Source organism: Apodemus sylvaticus, chromosome 21 (genome assembly GCF_947179515.1).
Source record: "Apodemus sylvaticus chromosome 21, mApoSyl1.1, whole genome shotgun sequence".
Lineage (NCBI taxonomy): Eukaryota > Metazoa > Chordata > Mammalia > Rodentia > Muridae > Apodemus > Apodemus sylvaticus.
This window is the reverse complement of record NC_067492.1, coordinates 24234531-24257087: the sequence shown is the minus strand read 5'-3', so window position 1 is coordinate 24257087 and position 22557 is coordinate 24234531. Positions and strand designations below refer to the sequence as shown.

At 51.8% G+C, this 22557-nt stretch overlaps 3 protein-coding genes across 7 annotated transcripts; 2 read left to right on the top strand and 1 right to left on the bottom strand.

The window, feature by feature from the left end:
• The first annotated feature begins 68 nt into the window (after positions 1-68).
• Positions 69-4526, top strand: Elmo3 (engulfment and cell motility 3). Of its 2 annotated transcripts, XM_052166397.1 has the most exons (20): positions 69-434; positions 563-603; positions 690-762; positions 949-999; positions 1188-1357; positions 1446-1545; positions 1621-1772; positions 1857-1935; positions 2024-2074; positions 2155-2277; positions 2363-2494; positions 2593-2694; positions 2785-2893; positions 3001-3137; positions 3220-3383; positions 3482-3594; positions 3677-3781; positions 3866-3948; positions 4033-4119; positions 4203-4526. In XM_052166397.1, exons 1-20 carry the CDS (start codon positions 357-359, stop codon positions 4413-4415), a joined length of 2163 nt encoding a protein of 720 aa, XP_052022357.1. In that variant the 5' UTR covers positions 69-356; the 3' UTR covers positions 4416-4526. The 2 variants fall into 2 exon arrangements, with proteins under 2 accessions (XP_052022357.1, XP_052022356.1); XM_052166396.1 differs by having other exon boundaries at positions 3677-3948.
• A 2346-nt stretch (positions 4527-6872) lies between these two features.
• LOC127671561 (leucine-rich repeat-containing protein 29-like) lies at positions 6873-19769 on the bottom strand. 3 transcript variants are annotated; one of them, XM_052166401.1, is made up of 8 exons: positions 19660-19769; positions 16729-16830; positions 9308-10254; positions 8214-8429; positions 7940-8083; positions 7573-7790; positions 7297-7471; positions 6873-7192 (listed from the first exon to the last, which is right to left on the bottom strand). In XM_052166401.1, exons 3-7 carry the CDS (start codon positions 9419-9421, stop codon positions 7303-7305), a joined length of 861 nt encoding a protein of 286 aa, XP_052022361.1. In that variant the 5' UTR covers positions 9422-10254; positions 16729-16830; positions 19660-19769; the 3' UTR covers positions 6873-7192; positions 7297-7302. The 3 variants fall into 3 exon arrangements, with proteins under 3 accessions (XP_052022361.1, XP_052022360.1, XP_052022362.1); XM_052166400.1 differs by having other exon boundaries at positions 9308-10300; positions 19660-19749; XM_052166402.1 differs by having other exon boundaries at positions 9308-9769; positions 19660-19749.
• A 17-nt stretch (positions 19770-19786) lies between these two features.
• Tmem208 (transmembrane protein 208) lies at positions 19787-22514 on the top strand. 2 transcript variants are annotated; one of them, XM_052166404.1, is made up of 6 exons: positions 19788-19906; positions 20502-20597; positions 21597-21656; positions 21737-21873; positions 22029-22113; positions 22200-22514. In XM_052166404.1, exons 1-6 carry the CDS (start codon positions 19901-19903, stop codon positions 22335-22337), a joined length of 522 nt encoding a protein of 173 aa, XP_052022364.1. In that variant the 5' UTR covers positions 19788-19900; the 3' UTR covers positions 22338-22514. The 2 variants fall into 2 exon arrangements, with proteins under 2 accessions (XP_052022365.1, XP_052022364.1); XM_052166405.1 differs by lacking the exon at positions 22200-22514 and having other exon boundaries at positions 19787-19906; positions 21737-21899; positions 22029-22112.
• The last annotated feature ends 43 nt before the right edge of the window (positions 22515-22557 follow it).

The following is a 22557-nucleotide window of genomic DNA, read 5'->3' as shown; positions in this document are numbered from 1 at the left end:
TTTGGGGCCCCTCCCTGGGATTGCTGGATTGTTGCTGGGACTGGGTCACCTTACTGGAATGGGAGGTGTGGCTGCTGCGAAGCCTCTACCTGCTGCACCTTGGCGTGAGGCGGGGCGGGGCCGGGCCTCAGCGGGGCGGAGCAGGTCAGGGCAGGCGGGGTCCTACCCTCCTACCTCTGAGATTAACCCGGAACAGGCTCCTTTGGGAAGGCCTCGGAGCCGGATCAGGAGTGGGAGCCTGAACTGTTGAGTGCAGGCCACCGAAGCCAGGCTTTAAGACAGTCTTCCTAGACCCCAGACCAGGTGCCCCCTCGGCGGGAGGCGGCACATTAGTGCCAAGTGCCGGCGGCTGGACTATGGCGCCGCCGCGGAACGTGGTGAAGATTGCTGTTCAGATGTCTGACGCCATCCCACAGCTTATCCAGCTAGACCAGGTCGATGGGACTGTCCAAACTCCGCCTCGCGTTTCTGGGTTGTTGCTTTCCCCTCTGGCCCACCCCTCCCAGAAGTCCCTTACCCCAACTCCCTACCCTCGCACCTTGAGTGACAACTCCACTTGCAGGCAAAGCCCCTGGCCACTGTACTGAAGGAGGTGTGTGACGCGTAAGTGCCGCGAGCCTGGGCAAAGTGGGGGAGGGGCGGGTGGGAGAGGAGCTCCTGGACGTCCCTGGCAGCTTCCTGCCCCACAGGTGGAGCCTGACTCACCCGGAGCACTATGCCCTGCAGTTTGCCGATGGGCACAGGAAATACATCACAGAGAATGTGAGCCTCTCCTAGCCCCACATTCCTCAGGATCCCTTTAACCCACCTGGTTTTGATTCCATATATTCATTCTCCCTGCTCTGAATGTGAGCTCTTTTACTGACAACGCCCACCCCCACCCCACAATTCAGGTGATTATTTCACAGAGCCCTCCTTAACTGCGCTCCTTTCTGCTGTTCCTTCCAGAACCGCTTGGAGATCAAGAATGGAAGTATCCTGTGTCTCAGCACTGCCCCAGTAATGCTCCCTTCAGCCCTCTCCTCTCCTTTCCTACCCTTCTGCTGGGTAACTTTACCGCCTAGTACCCTCTGCAGCTGGTCCCAGCTCCTTAGTGCCCCACCTAGTGGACGCCCAGACCATCACAGCTCCAGTGATTGGGCTAACATTTTCTAACCACGTCGTTTCTCCTCTACTGCTCCTGGCAGGACCTGAAGGCCCAGCAGCTACTGGGTAGGCTGCAGAATACAAGTCGTGAAGGGTGCTGTGAAGCCCTGAGAAACCTGGTCCTACTGGCCTCGGACATGACCTTTGCCCAGGAGGTCATCAGTCGTGATGGGCTTCAGAAACTGAGCACCATCATTGAAAATGGGGATGAGTGAGCACAGGGCCCAGGCGGACTGGGGGACATGGGAGGGCCTGGAAATCTTGCTCTAATCCTGCTCATCCCCAGATGTTCTCTGTAGCCTCGGGGAGATGCTGGCCCTTGGTCTAAGGGCCTTCTTGGAGCTCATGGAACACGGTGTGGTGTCCTGGGAGACACTCAGTACCCCCTTTGTCAGGAAGGTATGTGTCCTTTTCCAGGGGCAGTGGAGCAGTGCCAGCATCTAGCCCTCACCACGACACCCTCGTCCCTTCCAGGTGGTCTCGTATGTAAACATGAACCTGATGGATGCCTCGGTGCAGCCCTTGGCTCTCAGGCTGCTGGAGAGCGTGACCTTGAGCAGCCCCGCCCTGGGCCAGCTGGTGAAGAGTGAGGTGCCACTAGACAGGCTGCTGGCACACCTGCAGGTGTAAGCCCCTAGGGTACAAAGTGAACAGGGGAGGCAGTGCTGACCCCAGATGGAGAGCTGAGCCTGTTCTTCCTCTTGCCACAGAATGAACCACCAGCTGCAAACCAAGGCTATGGCCCTGCTGACAGCCCTGCTGCAGGGCGCCAGCCCCGCTGAACGTAAGGTGACTCCACGGGGACTAAATGAAGAACAGCAGCTAGTATGTGCAGCTGAGAGCAAAACATCATCTAAACCCTTCTCACCCACTGCAGGAAATGCTTGACCACCTACGGAAGAAGAATCTTCGCCAGTTCATCTACAAGGTAGGATGACCAGGCCAGGGAGACCCTCTCCCCAGCCTTCCTTTCCCCGGGGGTCTCACTCAAGCCTGGCTGTCTTCCAGAACATCATCCACAGTGCGGCGCCCATGGGCGACGAGATGGCTCATCACTTGTATGTGCTGCAGGCTCTTACCCTAGAGCTGCTGGAGCCTCGCATGCGGACCCCACTTGATCCCTACAGCCAGGTGCGAGGCGTGCAAAGGCTGGAGGGTTACCTAGCATTCTGCTTTGTCTCTATGATCTTGACATGCCCCTTCCCATTAACTTCAGGAGCAGCGGGACCAGCTGCAGGCCCTGCGCCAGGCAGCCTTTGAGCCAGAGGGGGAGTCCTCGGGCACAGGGCTGAGTGCTGACCGCCGCCGGTCTCTGTGTGTCCGAGAGTTCCGCAAGCTGGGCTTCTCTGTGAGTTACCCCTGCCTCAGTTCCCACCCAAACCTCTATCCAGGCTACAGTTGTTCTAGGACCACGGCCTTCCTGAGCTCCTGCACTCTCGTCCGTAGAACAGCAACCCAGCCCAGGACCTGGAGCGCGTGCCCCCTGGCCTGCTGGCCCTGGACAACATGCTCTATTTCTCTAGGCATGCACCCAGTGCATACAGTCGGGTTAGTAACAGGCTGGAGCAGGGGCACGGCGGCCGCTCCACCAGCGTCTCCATGGAGAGCTGGTTCCCATTCTCTTTCCCCCTGCCGTAGTTCGTGTTGGAGAACAGTAGCCGGGAGGACAAGCACGAGTGCCCCTTTGCCCGGAGCAGCATCCAGCTGACGGTGCTGCTGTGTGAGCTGCTCCACGTTGGGGAGCCCTGTGAGTCGGGCGGGGTCCGGTGTATTTGGGGACAGGGACGGAAGGGCAGAGAGGGCCAGGGGCTGTAGATACATTCTCCCTGAGCCCCTCCTGCCCCCCTGCCCCAGGCTCCGAGACAGCCCAGGACTTCTCCCCCATGTTCTTCGGCCAAGACCACAGTTTCCATGAGCTCTTTTGTGTGGCTATCCAGCTGCTGAATAAGACTTGGAAGGAAATGCGGGCAACCCAGGAGGACTTTGACAAGGTGGGTGGGTGGAAACACAGGCAGGGGTCCCCTGGGAAGCCGTCCTGAACACGGGCCCTCCTCTAAGCTTGGGTGGTCCTAGGTAATGCAAGTGGTTCGGGAGCAGCTAGCCCGCACCCTGGCTCTGAAGCCCACCTCCCTGGAGCTCTTTCGAACCAAAGTGAATGCCCTCACCTATGGGGAAGTGCTGAAGCTGCGGCAGACAGAGCGTCTGCACCAGGAGGGCACGCTGGCCCCTCCTATACTGTAAGTTGGTATGGACCCGCGGCCTCAGCCCCCACCTTCCCAGCGCGCTGTGGGCCATGCTCCAGGTCAGCCCTCGTTAATGGCTCTCAATCATCCAGGGAGTTGCGAGAAAAACTGAAGCCAGAGCTCATGGGCTTAATCCGCCAGCAGCGTTTGCTCCGACTCTGTGAGGGAATGCTCTTCCGCAAGATCAGCAGCCGGAGACGCCAGGGTCTCTGAATGGGCCAACGGTGTGTGTGGGGGGGGGGTCATCTGGGGTCAGAGCCCTCTCGTCACTCCTCTCTCTTCTGCAGACAAGCTATGGTTTTGCTGTTTATCCCCAAACCACAAAGTACTGCAGTATGGGGACGTGGAGGAGGGTGCCGGCCCACCTACCCTAGAAAGCCTACCTGAACAGCGTAAGGAGGGCGGGCTAGGGCTCCTGCACCTGTTCCTCTCCCTGCAGGCCTTGGGCCATGATAGTCAGCCAATCTTTTCTACAGTCCCTGTGGCAGACATCAGGACACTCCTAATGGGCAAGGACTGCCCCCATGTCCGGGAGAAGGGCTCTGGGAAGCAGAACAAGGTGACTGCAGCAGGGTCAGAGACTCCGCCCACCTGCCCCTTTCTGCTTGTTTCCTGCTCGGTGTCCTTACTCCCACTTCCCTAGGACCTCTATGAGTTGGCCTTCTCCATCAGCTATGACCGTGGGGAGGAAGAAGCGTACCTCAACTTCATCGCCCCCTCCAAACGGGATGTAAGTGCGTGGGCTGGGCTGCGGGGCGCATGCGCAGGGGAGCAGATGGCCAGCCTCACAGAGTCGGCCCCGTCCATCCTTAGTTCTGCCTGTGGACAGATGGGCTGAGTGCCCTGCTGGGCGGCACCATGGGCAGTGAGCAGACTCGGCTGGACCTGGAGCAGCTGCTCACTGTGGAGACCAAGCTGCGGTTGTTGGAACTGGAAAATGTGCCCATTCCCGAGCAGCCGCCCCCAGTTCCCCCGCCCCCTACCAACTTTAACTTCTGCTATGACTACAGTATCACTGAGCCTTGACTGAAGTTAGGCCACAGATGATACTGCTGTAGCAGCCACAAAAAGGGTTGAGAATCACAGACAACCTGACCAGCACAGCCTCTAGCAGAAATAAAGTTAGCTTGGCTTATAGGTGTGTGTCAAATCAACTCTGAACCTGTCGGCTAAACCTGTTGATAAACATGCACATGTCATCACAGTAAATGACATAAGGGCACCAGGTGAGACCAGAAACTTGAACAGCTAACTAACTACCTGTGGAAGGCTGGTGTTGGTGGGAACAGGTAGGGACTATTGCCTTTCTTGAAGACAGTTCTTAGCCTCCCTTAGTTCTGGACATGAAGAAAAGGATGACCTGTCATCTGAGCAGTCAAAGAAGCGACCAGAATGTTGACCAGCTGACAGGAGAAGCAGCAAGGCAGGATGCACTGCCCTAAATGGATGCCTTCCTAGGTTCCAGCAACAGGGTCTGTTGGGAAGCCACGCTTTCAGAAGGCTCCTGATAGTCTGCCCCCATTTCTCAATTCTGTTTGGCCCTTGTCCTTGTCTTCTGTGGGGTGCAGAAACCTTTGGTGAGAAGCGTGAGGGAGAGAAAGGGGCAGATCAACATAAGAGAATTAAGATCTGACTCCTGATCGTAGTGAGGTGGTGATCTGACAAGCAAGAGTGTGGGGCAGGAGTGCTGAGACATGATGGGTCCAGGCAACAGCCACAAACTGCAGGCCCAGCTGGGCAGTGGTGGTGCACGCCTTTAATCCCAGCACTTAGGAGGCAGAGGCAGGTAGATTTCTGAGTTCGAAGCCAGCCTGGTCTATAGAGTGAGTTCCAGGACAGCCAGGGCTACACAGAGAAACCCTGTCTTCAAAAAACAAAAAACAAAACAAAAACCCAAAAAGCAACAAAACAAAACAAAGACTCCAGGCCCCTAAGACAAATAATCCCAACCCAGTACCCCCACAGGGTAGGCTGAAAGCTCTACTACACTATCCTGAGTAACTGCTTTCTACCATTCCTTACTCCTCAAATATTGTGTTTAACATGCTAGTCATTAATACTGTGCATTAAAATCTGATTAACATTTGATCCCATAAAAAATAAAACAAAAAACCCTGTATTCACAATATTCAGAGTGTCCATGACTGGGCACAGAATGCTACTGAACTTAAGAGTACTTTTGAGTTCAGACTGGCAACAGAGAGTAGGGGTCCCAGTTGTAGTTAGTGATCCAATAGTCAACTTTTCTCAGTACCTTAGTTTCTTGTCCATGCCACCACCATTTTGGAAATAACCCCCGACTTCTAGTTTCTAGTCGTGCTGCTCTCAGCATCTCAATAGTTGCCACTCTAGCACTGCAAAGTGGATGTGGTTGTATAGTCAGACATACTCCCTGTGATGGTTGAATGAAAATGACCCCTATGGGCTCATATATTTGAATGCTTGGTCCCCAGTTAGTGGAACAGTTTGGGAAGGATTAGGAGGTGTGGCTTTGTGGGAGGAGGTGTGTCCCAGGCATACACCAGGCCCAGTCTAGCTCTCTTTGCCTGCTGCCTGCGGCTCAGGATGTCAGCTCCTTACTCCTGCTCCAGCATCATGCCGGTCTGTCAGCATATTCCCCACCATGGTTGCTGTGGACTCACCCTCTGAAACTGTAAGCATGCCCCGAATTGAATACCTTCCTTTATAAGTGTCTTGGTCATGATATTTTATCACAGCAATAGAACAGTAACTAAGACATGTCCTATATTGTTCAATACCTCACTACTGTTCTGTTGTCATGTTACCATGTTATTCGTGTTACCATGAACTGAACTGGTTAGTCCTTCCATTTGGTCCTCAGGGTTCTTGTAGCCAAGCTAGCATCTTCCCTATATTCCATCAGAGCCTACACATACCTTCCATACCTAAGCCAACTCCAGTCTGCATCTGACCTCTGTGCCCCTTCTGCCACATTCACTGCCTTGTTGCCTTCCTTGACCCTCTAAGTTCATTGCTGCTGTAGGTTCCTTGCCCTCAGCGCTGTTTCTCTGTTCATGCATCTCCTGCATACCAGACTGACCCTGCCTGCTGGCTTATTTGTGTCCCTGTTGGGTTTGGTGACTGGGAGAACAATGGCACTTCCAAATGCCAACATGAAGCACGGGCTAGCTACTTCTAGAACTGATAGACAGACACAGTATGGGGACACCGGAGGTCCAACTAGAAAAGACTGCCTTGGAGCTGCCACTGGGAGTCAGTGGCATTGTTCAGTGTTTGGACTCTATGGCCATATAGCATCCTCCTGCTCAGACATGCTGAACTATCTCATACCCACCCAAGACAGCACACGAATCTGGTGAACAATTACTCCCAGGTCTGGTTAGGATGAGTGTCTTTGCAGCAGGGCATGCCCAAGGAGTAGAGGAAGAAGGAGGGGGTGTTGGGAAAGGCCTCCAAAATCTCCCGTGTGGAAGAAGCCAGGACCCCTTTATTCTGAGGACATCAGAGGAAGACATAAAAGCTGGACTTTTAATCTTGTTTAGGTTTACAATGAAGTTGGTTGGCTGCTAAGGCTCAGGTGGGTTGGAAGAGATGCACCCCCTGCATCCCCCGGGGTAGGGCAGACAGCAAAGGCTTTAAGTCTGAGTAGGAGGCTGGCACAGAGTCTGGCCATCCCCAGCACCAGGCCCAGCTCACCTGAGGGTCTGAACTTTAGAGGGCCCATGGCAACAAGTGTAGCTGGAAAGAGGTTGCCGCCATCAGTGGGGTACACTGGTGCTGCAAGAACCCTGGATTGGTTCCATCCAGTCTTAGAAAAGATTCTAGAACAGAGGAAGGCAGGAGGCACTGGGGCAAACTCAGGTCCACAGACCTGTGCTAGGTCTATATTGGGGAGGGAAGATGAGCTTCAGGGCTAGTTACTGACCTGGCCTCAAAGTGTTAGGGTCAAGTCAGCCCCTCCTACGAAGCGAGACTGGATGCAGGTCACCTGAGGCAGCTGTGTTTGAAAGTGTTTGACGGCTGCCATGTTGATACCAGGACACATGGCCACGTCCAACACTCGAAGCTGCTTGCATGCCTGCCCAATGGTATCCAGAGTTCTGCAAGGAGGCACAGGATGAGTGCCTGAGCAGTGTGAGCCCAGAGCCCAGCCCCTGCATCGTGGCACCGTCTGCTCAGTGCAGTGCGGCCAGACACTTACTGCTCTGTGAGATGACTACAGCTGGACAGGTTGAGATGTTGTAGCCTGGGCCACAGCCTGGCTGCCTGGGCCCACCCCTCATCACTGAGGTGGCTACAGTGACTCAATGCCAAGCGCTCCAGGCTAGGACAACCCCTAGCCACAGCCACCAAACCCATGTCTGTGAAAGCTGGCAATAGGCTCAATGATAACTGCCTCAGCTGAGGGAACTGGAGCACCTGCAAGAATACAGACGGAGAATGGCACTGGGCCCCAAAGCTTGGGCCCCGTCCAGGTTCCTTGCTTGTACCAGAGAAAGGGACTCCAAGCACAAAGTGGGTGGCCCAATCCCCTAGCACCAGCCCTAGTGTCCTCAGTTTAGTCACACCTTGGCCAGACTGGCATCAGTCAGCTTACTGCAGGCTGTGAGGTCCAACTCCTGCAGAGCCTGAAGCATGAGCAGGGAGGAGCCCTGTGGCGCAGAACTGGGCTCCTGAGGGTCCGGAGCCTGATTTTCCACCTCTTGGTGTAGCTGTGGAAAGAAACCCCTGCTTCTCAGGTTCTTCTTAAGTTTTGTCAAATATTCAGGACACACAGAAGGGCAGCTTGGGCCAAGGTCACCAAGGTCGCCTCACCCTCCCCTAACTTTAAATGTCTCATACCTGGGGACTTAGCACAGGCTCATCACTTGGCTCCTGCAACCCCAAAAGCCCCCAGTCCTGGAGCTCTTTGCACCAGGCTAGGCGCAGCACCGACAGGTGAGTAAGGTAGGTGCAGATGGCCTGCATGGTCTGGTTAGTGAGGGCCATGCAGGACGACAAGTCTAGCACCTTGAGACTTGGGCCCAACGCTGGGATCATGGAGAGCACCGAGGCATCCTGGGAGGAGGACAAAAGGTTAGAAACAGCAGCTTGCACTGCCTCCAAGCTTGGCAGGGGTCACCAGCAAGGGTCTGATAAGGTTCCTCGGCCAGAGGGTTCCTTGCTGGTTGTGAAAGTCTGGAGTGCACAGGGTGGGCTGTGAAGGGGGGGAGGCCTCGAGGGGGTTGCCGAAAGACAAAGACTAGGTGGGTGGTAGAGGGCAGCAGGAGCTGAACGCAGGTGTAGATTCAGAGCTCTAATAGTGGCCAAGGAGTAGTTAGGGAGAAGAGTGCTTGGAATGAAATGAAGCTGATATAGGAGTTAAGTTTGGAATGTTCTTGTCATAGTAGTAGGATAAAGGGATAGCTCACACAAGAGGGACTGGAGTGCTACCCTTAGGGCAATGCTGAGCCCTGTGAGGGATCTGACTTCAGCCAAGAGGTGAGTGACCCTGCAGCTCTCAAGCGATATGACCCACCCCACCCACTGCCTGCTGACTATCTTTGTTGGTACAATACTATAGAACGCCTCTGTTTTGGGTGGGGAGTTCTCTGACTGGCTGACTTAGAAAGTCTTTGTAGACCAGGTTGGCCTTGAACTCAGAGATTGGCCTGCTTCTGCCCTCTGTGCTAGGGCTAGTGGTGTGTGCCAGCACATCCTTTCTAGGCTTCCTCCATCCAGAACTCACATCCTGTGCAGGATCACCTCAGGAGCCTGGCCAGTGAAGACTGTAAAGGCATTTGTCATCTGTCTAAGCTCCTGTTCTTTTCCAAACCATGTCTCAAATTCATTCCTAACTACTATGTCTGCGATGCAAACACTGGGCAGCCTCTCCCTGGGGGTACAGGCCCAGCTCCCTCAGGTGCCCTAAACGTAAGGGAGGGAAAGTAGCTCACCTTCAGGGAAGAGCAGTACGCCAGCCTGAGGGTAGTCAGTGCAGGAGGTGCTCTGCGAACCGAGCCTAGGACCTGGGCCAGTTCCCGACCGCTCACCAGACAGCATTCAGCCATGTCCAGGCTCTGCAGTTCATGCAGGGCCCCCAGGGCTGTACACCCTGCATCTGTCAGTCTCTGCAGTTTCTTCAGACTCAAGTGCCGCAGGTGGCGTAGGCCTCGGCTCACAGCCAAGAGCGCCCCATCAGTCAGGTCTGAGCAGCCACTAAGGTCCAGGGAAGTAAGACCAGGCTGCTGGCGGCACAGGGTGGCCACGGCCTCGGACGAGAGGTCTCTACAGCTATGCAAATTCAGCTCCTCCAGCTTCAATCCGGTCACTTGGCCGAGGGCTCGCAGGGCCTCAGGTGGCAAACCAGTACCACTGAGGTCTAGAGCACGTAGTTTTCCAGCTCGTTCCTTGATGAACTGTAGCAAGTTGTGGAAGGACAGCTGGGAGGGAGAGGAAACCTGGGGGCTGAGGGAGCCCCAGGTTGGGCCTAACTCAAAGGTAAGATGGCAGTAGGCCAAGGAGAGGCGCTCCAGGCTGGGGAAACAACCACTGAGATGGTTGAAGCTGAGGTCAGTCAGGTCACGCAGGCCAGCTAGGTTAAGATCACGGAGGCCACTCAATGCCTTTCGGACACACTGTGCTGTCTCAGGCTGAGCCAGCAGAGTGCCTGATGTGAAGAGACTGTTGCAGCCACTGAGATCAAGCGTGCGAAGGACTGGGCATCCCAGGATCAGGGCCAAGAAGGACGCCTCTGTGGGGCTGCCCCCACCCAGGCACAAGCTTTCCAGGTGTGGGCCTAAGTGGTAAGCAACAGACTGCAGGACCTGGTGCGAAGCTGGCGAGCCATCCAGATTGGTTAAGCTGACACATGAGATGCCCCTGAGGCCCAAACTCTTGATGGCTGAGAGTGAGGCAGGGGACACAGGAATGTTGTAGCGCACATTTGTCTACAGGGTAGCAGCAAGCCTGAGGTTAGATTTCTCAGAGATTGAAGACAGTCAAGAAAGGCCCTTCTACAATGAGCACCCCCTGGTGTGTGTGTGTGTGTGTGTGTCATGTGTACCTGAGGAGGGTGTAGGCAGGAAGTGGGAACTGGGAAGAGAAACAAGGCAGCAAGTAGGAAGACAAATTATGCTGCATTTGAAAGAAAATGACTCTGGGGCTGGCAGTAAGCTGAGCGAAGGACTATGCTGGATGCCCAGGAGGGACAAGGATAGTGTGGAAAGTGAGCTAACTGAGCACAGGAAAGCTGTGACTATAGGACACCCGGTGATGCCCTCCTGCATGGGGGCAGGACTAAGGATGCTGGAAAAGCTGTGACTATAGGACACCCGGTGATGCCTTCCTGCATGGGGGCAGGACTAAGGATGCTGGATCCCAGTCCTGTGGAGCTTCAGATCTTGAGATCCATGAACCCAGCCAGGATCCTGACATTAGCAGCCAGCTTCCCGGGCTTTCTAGAGAGACAGAAACAGCACTGAGCGGCCTGGAAGGCAGAAGAGCAGCAGATGTCACTCAGCTTCTTGGGACCCAGGTACCAGGGCACTGGATCACTTTGGAATCCAGTGGAATCAGCACTGAGCTTACTCCCCTGGTGGTCTGAGTGCCATGAATATTTGCAGGTAGTGTAAGTAGGAGTGTGCCTGCACATGCATGTGCATGTGTGTATTCTAACATGTGTAGCTGCCTGGAACACCTATATCACATCTCTGCAAGGAGCAGAACATAGGATAAACCCCAGAGAAGCCAAGAACATTAAAATGGACGTGCTTGGAAGAGAATGAGAAGTTCATGTTTGGAGTTGGGGTACAACACAGGAGTTCAGTTCAGATTTAAGATGTGGCAATATAATGGCTTAGGCAGGAGTTTGGGAGCACTCAACTAAGGGAAATGTTTTTATAGCACCTTCCCTGATCTCATACCAAAAGGAGTTAAGGGGAAGTCAGTACAATCTGCATGGAATTGATCTGCAGTGGGGGAGGAACAGCTGGACTTCCAAATCCTACCCACGGGCTCAGGGATGCAGCTCAGGAGGAGAGTATTATCTAGCATGTGTGAGGCTGAGTTGGATCTTCAGGGGGAAAAAAAAAATCACCTAGTTTAATCTCCCTACCTGTCGCCTAGGTAGCAGGAAAGTGGTTCTTTAAGAAGGCATTAATTCTATCAGCATGGTTCTGATGCAGGAAGGCTGAGCTCTGGAAAACACTTACCTTTGTCGGTAACAACAAAAAAACGCCCCTGTTCTCCATATCCCTCAGAACAACGGCCACCAGGACATGGACAAGGCAGCAATGACAAGCAGCAGGCCGTCCTGCAGACCTGAGCAGTGTCCTCCCAGCCCTCACAACCCATCCCTAGTAAGGGGGAGCAGCTGGCTTCTTCCTTAGCAGAAACAGCCAGCATGAGGAAGAGCCAGGAACTGGAAGCTGAGACTGTAACTCAACTGGTAGAGCAGATGGTGGTCAAGCACAAAGCCCTATGTTCGATACCCTGCATTACAGACACCAGGCAGAGTGACAGATTCCTATAATCCCAGTATTAGGGGTAGAGGCAGGAGAATCAGAAGTTCTTGGTCATTTTTGGCTACATAGCAGGTCAAGACATGGCTGGGCCACATGAAACCCTGTCTCAAAAAAGGAAAACAAACAAACAAACAAACAAAAAAAAACCAGGGTCCATCTTCCTGGTCTTTCTCAGAGGAATCAGAAGTTGGCCAGGATCCCCTTCCGGGATCCCACTTCTAGACTGTGGTTTCCCCTGCTCCTTGAAGATGAGCACTCACCACAGGTCACAGGTCCTTCTTTCAAATTTAAGGAGAACTAGGGAGAAGTTCCCAGTGTGACAAACTGGAGAAGGAGATGAAAAATTCAGAGAAGAAAGGCTGCAGAAAGAAAAGGGAAGCCAACTGACTCCAGCCACCAAGAAGCCCTGCACAGCATGGGAATCGGTGTAATGTTGAGTGAACCAGAGCTGGAGGAGCTGGGAGCAGCTCAGTTGCCCAGGCAGCGCACACCCCACCAGTCACGTGGCTTAGGAGCCTAAGAGCCACTCTGTGCTAATAGCTACAAGCACAGAGGAGCTCAGCTGCCTTCCCTTCCTGAGAGCTTAAGCAGCCAGGAATGTTCTGCCATTTTAAACTAGCTCTCTGTGAACAAGATGGACAAACAGCTAAGAGAGGGCACTGGCAATAACCCCAGGATGCAGTCCACAGTTGGCAGACACAAGACAAACAGGCAGGGTCTGGAACAGAGGATTTCCAGCTTCTTGGGGAGAGAGGATACTTGAGACCATACCTGGTCCCTGCTGGTTTTTCTGTTTTGCTTTGTTTCAAATTGTTTTGAGATGAGGTCTCACATAGCTCAGGCTGTCCTTGAACTTGCTATGTAGCAGGAGATGATCTTGAACTTAGCTTAGCTTCTACTTCCCAAGTGCTGGGGTTATAGGCGTGCATTACTACTCTTAAGGCTTTATGTAACACTGGGAACCCAGCCCTGGGACTTTTTACTAGGCAAGTACTCAACCAACTGAGCCACGCCCCAAGTGACCCCTACCCCTGTCATCATGCCAGGCAGCCTAGAGCACAGCCTGCTCCAGGACATCAGCTGGAGAGAATAGGTGGGGCGAGTATTTTAACATCTGCTTCTTTGAAAGGCAGGTGCAAGCAGATTCCGCTTCTGCTTTTCCAGGCCCCTGGAAAAGATTCCGGACTTCTTTTCCAGGCCCTAAGAAACTGCTTTCGGAGGCTCGAGGAGCATTAGAAGGATACCTGCTCGAGCCGCAGCCACTCCACCACAGCTGACAAGTAAGCCTGGGCCTCCTCTCCCCGTGTTAGCGTTTTATGAGCAATTGTGGTCACTTTGGACATGCCCACTTTTAAGAATGACAAGTAGCGCCGGGCGCACGCCTGTAATCCCAGCACTCTGGGAGGCAGAGGCAGGTAGATTTCTGAGTTCGAGGCCAGCCTGGACTACAGAGTGAGCTCCAGGACAGCCAGGGCTACACAGAGAAACCCTGTCTCAAAAAAGCCAAATCCAAAAAAACAAAACAACAACAACAACAAGAATGACAAGTAGCCCATGATTGTCAGAGAGCAAGACTTAGTACCTAGTGAAATCTCACAGTGAGAGAGAGGCTTCTGTACAGGTTTTGAGGGCCCTCTAATAGAAGAATGCTCCCATCGGCTTGGCCCAGGAGTCCAAACGACCTGCTTTCAATCCAGAAAACTGCAGTGAAATACAGCCTGGTGCTCAGAAGTCCTAGTCTCTGGAGGAGTTAAATACTATGATCAGGACAGCAGTGGGGAGACTATGCTCCACTGTGACCAATCCAAGGACGTCCAGGGCAGTAGGCATGAAGGGGCACTGCCCCTTCCTGCTTTACTATTTGGGGTGCATTAGGATTAAATACACAGGACAGGGAGGATTGGGGGAATCAGACGTCATATAGTCTATGTATCCTACCCTGGCTTGGCATGATTTCGTCCCAGCTTTGCTGTACTTGGCTATCTTCCATGGTACCAGTGGCTTATGGAGGTGCCTCCTGCTCCTCCTGCCTACATCTGGGTCTTAGAGGGCGGGCTCTGAAGACTACTCTCTGGGATATAGTACTGGTGGCATACAGTGCCTAAAATGCTTGTATACCTATAGCTTGGCCTTTCACTGTGCTTGACCTAGCAGGGTCTTTGTCAACATGATCTGGAGTTCACAGGTAGCAATGCCAGCTCTACAACAGTAGCCATTAAGATCTCAGCCACGAGCTGGGTGGTGGTGGCACACACCTGTAATCCCAGCACTTGGGAGGCAGAGGCAGGCGGATTTCTGAGTTTGAGGCCAGCCTGGTCTACAGAGTGAGTTCCAGGACAGCCAGGACCACACAGAGAAACCCTGTCCTGAAAAACCAAAAAAAAAAAAAAAAAAAAAAAAAAAAAAAAAAAAAAACACCCTGCTTTGTGGAACTCTATAGAAACCCTGACAAAAAATATCCAATTCTGAATCCACCATCTATCCCTGAATACGCTTCTCCTACACTCTGAACTCCCTTCATCCAAGTTGCCCCCATCTTAGCACCCACTGCCTGTATCCCCCTGGGCATGGTGACACCCCTTGAACTCCTGGCCTTCCCACCTCTCCTCTGAAGGACTGGGATTACAGGCGTGTGCCACCATACTCAACAGGACAGCTCATGCCCGTGAGCTTTAGGTGGCCAGTCTCTCTATGGAACGTGACATCATTAATGACCCTCTCAGCGGTGTAAATGCTCCCCAGGCTCGGGCTGCTGTTCCTCTGCTCCTTACATGTAGTTTTCCCTGGGGTGGAGCTACTCAGATTTGGGGCTTTTCTTCCATCTATTTTTTCCAGTTTCCAGTTGCTCCAGCTGAGTACCACTAAAACACAGGGCATTATTCATTCCAGTCAGGCCTCCACCACTGGGCTACAGTCTTCACACTCCCCTTCTTCAATGACACCTAGTCTGGATTTGTTACCCACATCTTTCCCTTGAATGTCTTATATAGATATTCAATTATCAACTCAATCTTGTCATCTGGATATCTCACACTGTAAATTCCTCAACAAGTCCAATAAAATTCCGTCAGCCATTAAGACCCATGACACCAGATAGACAGTTCAACCACAGGCTCTCCTCACATGTACACACTTCATATGTAACAGAGGTGGTTTCCAACCTAACACGAACGGTTACATACAAATTATGTAGGAGTTACTTGAAAACCAAACAGATCAGCTTCACCCTTTTATCATATAAATTTTAAAAAGTTTCATGAATGAAACATAATTCTCACCAATAAAAGTTAAAGCCAATCTGGGCGTGGTGGCTCATGTATGCAATCTAAGCACTTAGAAGGCTGAGGCTCGTAGATTGCTGAGTTCATGGCTAACCTGGGCTACATTGTAAGACACTTCCCCCACTCCCAAATTAAATTAAAAAAAAAAAAGAAAACAAAACATTAAAACCATAAAACATAAATTTTATTTTTATTGAACCAATCACTACTCTAAAAATCAGATATATTCTTTAAAAGAATAAAAATATGAGCATGCATTGATGAAATCTCTGGAGGGCAAGGAATCTTTAAATAACCAATAAAGAAAGAAAAAGAAAGGAACTGGCAACATGGAAGCTTAATATTGTATCTCATATATAAAAACAGCTATCTACCAATAAAATGAAAGAGCAAAAAGAAATATATTTTAACAAATATATAAAGAATTAATCTTTTGTTTTGTTTTTCTGTTTGTTTGAGACAGGGCTTTTTCTCTGTATAGCCCTAGCTGTCCTAGAACTTGCTCTGTAGACCAGTCTGGCCTTGAACTCAGAGATCCACCTGCCTCTGCCTCCCACGTGCTGGGATTACAGGCGTGCGCCACCACTGCCCAGCTAAAGAATTTATTTTTAATATATAAAAAGTTCATACAAAAGGGCAAGCAAGTTACTAAGACCCTGCCAGCTAAGGGATAAAGAGCACAAACAGCTAATGAGACCAAAAAAAAAAATGAAGTTCACTGATAACTAAAGCAAAATTAATTAAATCAAACTGCTTGCCTTTCAGACACGACCGATGTCTGTGTTGCCCTCCAGGCTGGGCTGCATCCCGCCTCCATGTCGCCCTCTAGTCAGTCCATTCTGCACTGTAGAGCTCTGAGACGTGGCTCACACTGTCCTTGCCTGTCTTACCTTTTCTTTCTTTCTTCTTTAAAGATTTGTTTTATGTGAATACACTGTCCTCTCTTTAGACACAGCAGAAGAGGACACTGGATCCTAATTACAGATGGTTGTGAGCCATCATGTGGTTGCTGGGAATTGAACTCAGGACCTCTGGAAGTGTAGTCAGTGCTCTTAACTGCTGAGTCATCTCTCCAGCCTTGTCTTAAAGACCCCACAGTAGTAACTAGAAGAAAGTCCAAGCCCTGCTGCCTGGTACATCTGCCACCTTGCAGTCTTGACCACATTCTTGTCTCTTCTCCTACCACATCCCCCACACAAAACTTAATCCAGTTAGAATTTCCACACCTTGATGCCAGTTCTAGAAAGAGTGACACATGTCCCCATCCTTTCTCTCAGGCCCATCCTGATGCCACTGCACAGACAGTCTCATCTTGGTGCCCTTCTCTGGGTTTCACGCTTTCATTGAGTGATGTGGCACTAAGCACGCGGTATCACGCGGTTACTTTCCTTCACTGGAGAGTGTGCTTCTTAGGGGGATGTGGTTTTATTCACCTGTGCACCCCAAGCCCTGTACCCCTACTATGTACGAATGTCTAAGTACAGATGGCTGGAAAGATGACGGATAAGCAGGGCCACGAGAAGGAGAAGACAGGGAGAAGTAAGAATGGGCCAAGTGAGGTGGACACCTTACCTCCCGAAGGGCATTCTGGGCCGCACAGTACCAGGCCCGACTCACGAGGGAGGCCTCTTTCTGATCTGACAGAGGTAGGAAGCTCAAGATGTAAGTGAGCATCTGAAGGAGAAAGACAAGGCGTTTGAAGCTGTTAGGACCAGAAGGGCTTTAGAACCTACCCCTCTGGGTCTGAGGACATCAGAGCACTGGCTTCTAGTCCACCTTGGATCCAAAGCATCATCAAGGATTGGCATTCCTTCTCCAGCCTCAAAGCATACCTCGTGAGAACGAACCTATCATGAGCCACTTCTGAGGACAGGTGATAATGACCACTCCTACCCAGTGTAGTAGAAACAGCCCGAGCCCTGCCTACACAAGCCTGGTCCAAGTCCCCCTGGAAGTTGACTTCCTTGAGCCCTGTTTTTCTGGTCTGTAAAATGGCAACTGTTGTGAGATTTAAATAGGTTCTTGTGGGAAATTACAAGACAGCATTGCTTATCTAGAGCATAAGTCACTTTTTCCCTTAGACAGGGTTTCACTGTGCAACCTAGGCTGTCCTGGAACGCTATGCTCTCAGACTGGCTTCCTCTGGCACAGCCATCCTCCTGCCTCAACTAGAATTATATCTCATTGATGGAACTGTGAGTGTGAGTCACGATGACCAGCTTTGGGACCCCTACCTTTCCCCATCTTCTCCATTACCAGCTTGTTTTCTCAGCCAGTTTAAGGGAGGACGACACAACAAATTAGAGGGAGACTCAACTCTTCCCTCTAACTATGCTCTGTGAGTCTAAAGGTGGTGGGGTTGGTAGCTCTATCTGGAAGAGGGAAAGGGGTCACTTTGAAGGCCAGGAACGACTTCCTATTAACTGCCCTTTTCTTCTAGAATTGTTCCTCATCCTAAGACAATGTTTTCTAGGCTTTTATCATGCTAACATCCTATTTCTGGATTTTCCATGATTCCCAATGTTAAATCTTTTTATTTTCAGTTTACTGGTATAGGAATACTCAAAAATTCAATAGCTTTATGTTGTCATATTAACCAAGCATTAGTCTAGCACCACCAATTTTTTCCGGGTCCTATACTCAAATAGCTCTCAACCTTAATCTCAACCAAAAGTGGTGTCTGTCCTCAGTCCAACTTTACCCTTCAGTGCCGACTGCACTCCCAACCTGAGGTCCCAGTGACACTTGGACTTGTGTTCTTCCTTTCTCTACGCACAAAACTCACGTTTAGACAAGGCTAGCCCAAACTCCCCAAATACCATCTCTACTACTTCCCAGGAGACTAACTCCAAAGCGTGTGACTTCTCTCAGCTTCAGTATCTGAAGTATATGAAGAAGTGAAGGTATTTTTAAACAATCTAGATCAGTTTTACAGGGACTAGATGGCTGTTACTAGGATTTATACCTTTGCAGCTTCACCATATTAACAGCTCCAAATTTTATCCCCTAGAGCTAGCTTCCTTTCACAGCTTCCTTCTATGTTCAGCCTTGTTCATCCATATATCGTCCAGTTTCAGTGCCCCTAATGAAACCCTTTCTCACAACTCTCTGCTCCAGGGTCCACACTGCTGGACCTCCATGCCTGGCTGGGCCGCTGCTCCCAGAACATCCCCAGCCCACCTCCCTACCAAGCCAGCATACTGATCTCTCTTCCCATATGTGGGGCTCTTTCTGGGAAATCCTTCAGTAGTGACTTTACTAGCCTCATTGTGTTTTCTCCTTTCTTAGATGCTAAGCACATAGGCAGGACTCACCCAATATTTACTGGATTACACAGAGTCCTTTGCCTCTACTTTCACCAAAGGTATGCTCGGGTAAGGGGTAGGAGATAGAGGAGATTATTATTCAGAGGAAAATGACTAGGACCAGAGAGGAAAGGCAAGAGGAAGAGTATGGATGGGACTGGGCTAACTAAGCCCCCATCCCTAGGGGGCTAAGAGGGAAGACTGGACTAAGACAGTGGCTGACCTAGCTTCTGAACGATCGACTCGCGGAGCAATGTTAAAGGGAGACATGTCTTAATGGAAAGGATCATACATAATTCATTAACCTGAGAAATGCCTTTCTAGCATTAATAAAGGAGGTAGAGCTAGGGATGGGGTGGTCATCCCATAAAAACACCCCAAAGGACTATTACTACTGGTCACCCAAGGGGTTTACAGGGATGAACAGATACCTTCTGGGGCCAAAAGGGAATAGGATGTCATTGATGGCTCTATGTAAGGAAAGGAAGTGTTCCACGACTCACAGGAAGGGCCTGCCTTCCTAGGGCAATGAGAGGGGGTTGCCAACACTCAGGGCAAACCGGATAGAGAAGCCATTTCAAAAAAGGTACAAGACACAAAGCCTGTATCTCTATCTCCTTGCCCACGAGGGCAGAGTAGTCTTGCCCCCGGCTAAAGGAACAAACATCCCATGGGGCAGCCATCATTAGGGGTCTAGAATGAGGAGCAGGCTTGTCTTAGATTAAGGACATCGGGTATGCTCCCCAGAACTGATAGGGCGGGGGCAGTCTATTTCCAACCGCGAGGACGGTGGGGGAGGGGCGGACGAAATGGAACGACCATTCCAAGGGGCCAATGGGGATAAAATTGATTACCCTTCAGGGACGGTGGAGCGGACATCTTCTAGAACTGAGGGGGAGGGAACGGCCATGTCAAGGGAAGGGGATGGGCAGAGTCTGTCCTCATTGAGGTGACAGAGCAGCCATCTTCTGGGGCCAGTGGGCAAAGAGGGGATGGTATCCCAATCGAAGGGGTCGAAGTGGCCCCAAAGAGGGCCGTTACCCAGAGTTTTCAGGTCCTGGGATCCGCCGGGCGGCTCGCTTCCGCCTGGCGGGAGGTGCCGGGCGAGCTGTCAGATAGCCTTTCCCCAAAGCTCGGGACCCCGAAGGCGGGGACCTGTCCCCGACCCAAGCCTGAAGGACCGCTCGCTTCCTCTCACCTCCAGAGGCAGCGAGTCCGCCATCGCATCTCTGCCGTCTCCGCCCCCACGCAAGGTTTTCTGGGAAGTGTAGTCCCACCGTCTCAGGGGCGAGGTCTGGGAAGGAAATGGAATCCACTTCCGCCCAGAATCCGACGATTTCGTTCTGTACCGGAAGTGCATGGGCTGCCGATGTGGTGTGGACTGACTGCAGATCCAGTTACTCGCCCTTGTTTCCGTGGCTGGGTATTTGCTTCGCACCATGGCGGTAAGGGACAAGGCGGGGTCCGCACCGGCGAAGATTTCCCGGTGTTGGGAAAGTAAAAACAGAAGGGCACGAAGGCATAAGGCACTGGGCCGGAGAGGGGCGCCATCCAATGGACCGTGCTAGAACCCACGGGATGCGGGGAGAGCGGGGAAGAGTGGCAGTGCAGGACTATACCAGAACTAGTGTCGGAGGCTAGGGCGAGCGGGGGCGGGGGTAGTTGCCAGTTCCAGATCTAAACTACTACCCTAGAGACTGGAGAGGGACGCCATTAAGTTCCGCTGGAGTTCTGGAGAGGTCCTCAACCCAAAGCTGAACCTCAACAGGAGAGCCAAAAAAACATACTAACATAACTTGAATTGTTTTGGGGTGAGCATTAGGCGATCATAACTGGGGATACAGTAAAGATGATGTCCTAACTATAGTAGGAAGATGGGCTAGAGGAGTGGTAGGCATCTCAGGGATTGCTAGGTTTGACAAAGCACGATAAGCACTTCGCTGCGGTGCAGATAAAGCTCTGCAGGTAACCAGGCTGGTACAGGGAGTGAGGAGGACCGAGGCAAAACAGCTCTGACAGCATCTCATCATCCCTCTGCAGCCCAAAGGTAAAGTGGGTACAAGAGGGAAGAAGCAGATATTTGAAGAAAACAAAGAAACTCTCAAGTTTTACCTTCGGATCATCCTGGGAGCCAATGTAAGTTGCCTGCCTCGTGTTTTCTCTGCCCTCTCATTCCTGTCTGGTTAGGAGTGCTGGGAAATGGGCAGCCAAGGCTCCAAAAAGAGAACGTTGGGAAGAAATGAAGGCAGGCAGTCACAAGCCTGTAATTCCTGCACTAGGGAAGCTCGGGCAGGAAGATGGGCGGTTTGAAGTTAGCTTTGGGCTACAAAGAAATCCTATCGCAAAAAAAAAAAAAAAAAGAAAAGAAAAGATAAAAAGAAAAGGGGAGATGGGGTTAATAAGTGCAGCCAGCCAGAGTTACAGTATATAACTGTATTTCTAGCTGTTTGGAAGACTGAGGTCAGAGTGTTCAGGGGTAACCAGAGCATCACAACAAGACTGAAGTCTTATTCAAGAGAATGAGAGCACATATAGCTCAGTAGCAGAGCCCTTGGCTAGGCTGTACCAGCATCACCAGCAAACACTGCCCCACCCCCGCCCCCACCCCCGCCCCCACCCCCACCCCACCCCACCGGTGGCATCCAGGGGCTGAGTGGTTAAGAGCACTTGCTGCTCTTACAGAGGACCTCCGTTCCATTCCCAGCACCCCCATGGTAGCTCGCAACCTTGGGATTGAGTGGATCCATTGCCCTCTTGTCACCTCTGTGGTACCAGGCACAGCTCGTAACATGTATTTTAAACCGTTTCTTAAAAAGTAGCCAAGCACAGAAGAAAATATGAACTACAAGTAGAAGGAAAACATAAAGAAATGAAAAGGGAAACAAAAGCAAAACAACAATAAATAAGTGAGAGCCCCAGCTGAGTTTAAGTAACTGAGTGTTATACTGAGGCTTCTCTTCCTGGACTGATGGGCGTTTAAGAGTTTAAGAGTTGTCTGACTCAGAAATAGAGGTCTTCCACCACCTGGTTTCTTTAGTCTGGCTCAAATCTTGGCCAGAGCTGAGGAAAGCCCATAATTTGGGGAATGGGGAGGGGTGGCTTTTAGCTCCAGCCTGATCCCATGTTTGCTCGCAGGCCATCTACTGCCTCGTGACCTTGGTGTTGTTCTATTCATCTGCCTCCTTCTGGGCCTGGGTAAGTATCCTCATCCTGGGAAAGGAGTGTGCGCGGAGGGTGGATGGCTAGCCTGTGATATTCTCACTCTCGCTCTACAGATGGCCTTGGGCTTTAGCTCGGCGGTGTATGGGGCCAGCTACCACTCTATGAGCTCGATGGCTCGGGCGTCCTTCTCCGAGGACGGGTCCTTGATGGACGGTGGCATGGACCTGAACATGGAGCAGGGCATGGCAGAGTGAGTGTCCCCCATCGCCAGCTCAGGTGAGCGGCCCCAGGGCTGGGGCGCCGGGGCCCACACAGCCCAAGACTCACAACTAAATGGTATGGAAGGGGCAGCCCTGAGGCCCACCACCATCCCACCATCCTTGGCAGCCTTCCCTTTATCCACAGGCACCTTAAGGACGTGATCCTACTGACAGCCATTGTTCAGGTGCTCAGCTGCTTCTCCCTGTACATCTGGTCCTTCTGGCTTCTGGTACGTGGGCCTGAGAGAGAGAACTTCACCCTCTCCGTTTATTGCCAGTCTTTGCAAGTAGCTTCAAGTTGTCTTCTCTCTCCTAGGCTCCAGGCCGGGCCCTTTACCTCTTGTGGGTGAACGTGCTGGGCCCCTGGTTCACAGCAGACAGCGGGGCCCCGGCACCAGAACTCAATGAAAAACGACAGCGCCGACAGGAGCGGCGGCAGATGAAAAGGTTGTAGCAGCCTTACTGTAGCCGTGGCTGCCGGGCGGCTCTGTCACGCTGCACGGCCTCATGCCTGGAGCAGTGAGGGCCTAGTTTAAGGGCCAAAAGCAGCCTGGGTTATAGGTTTATTAAATAGTTACGAATGTGGCTGATGGCTGTGTGGGTGATGATGAATAAAGGAGGAAGAATTTTAGTCCCATGATCCTCCTTTCTTGGCTTAGCTAGGCAGAGATCTT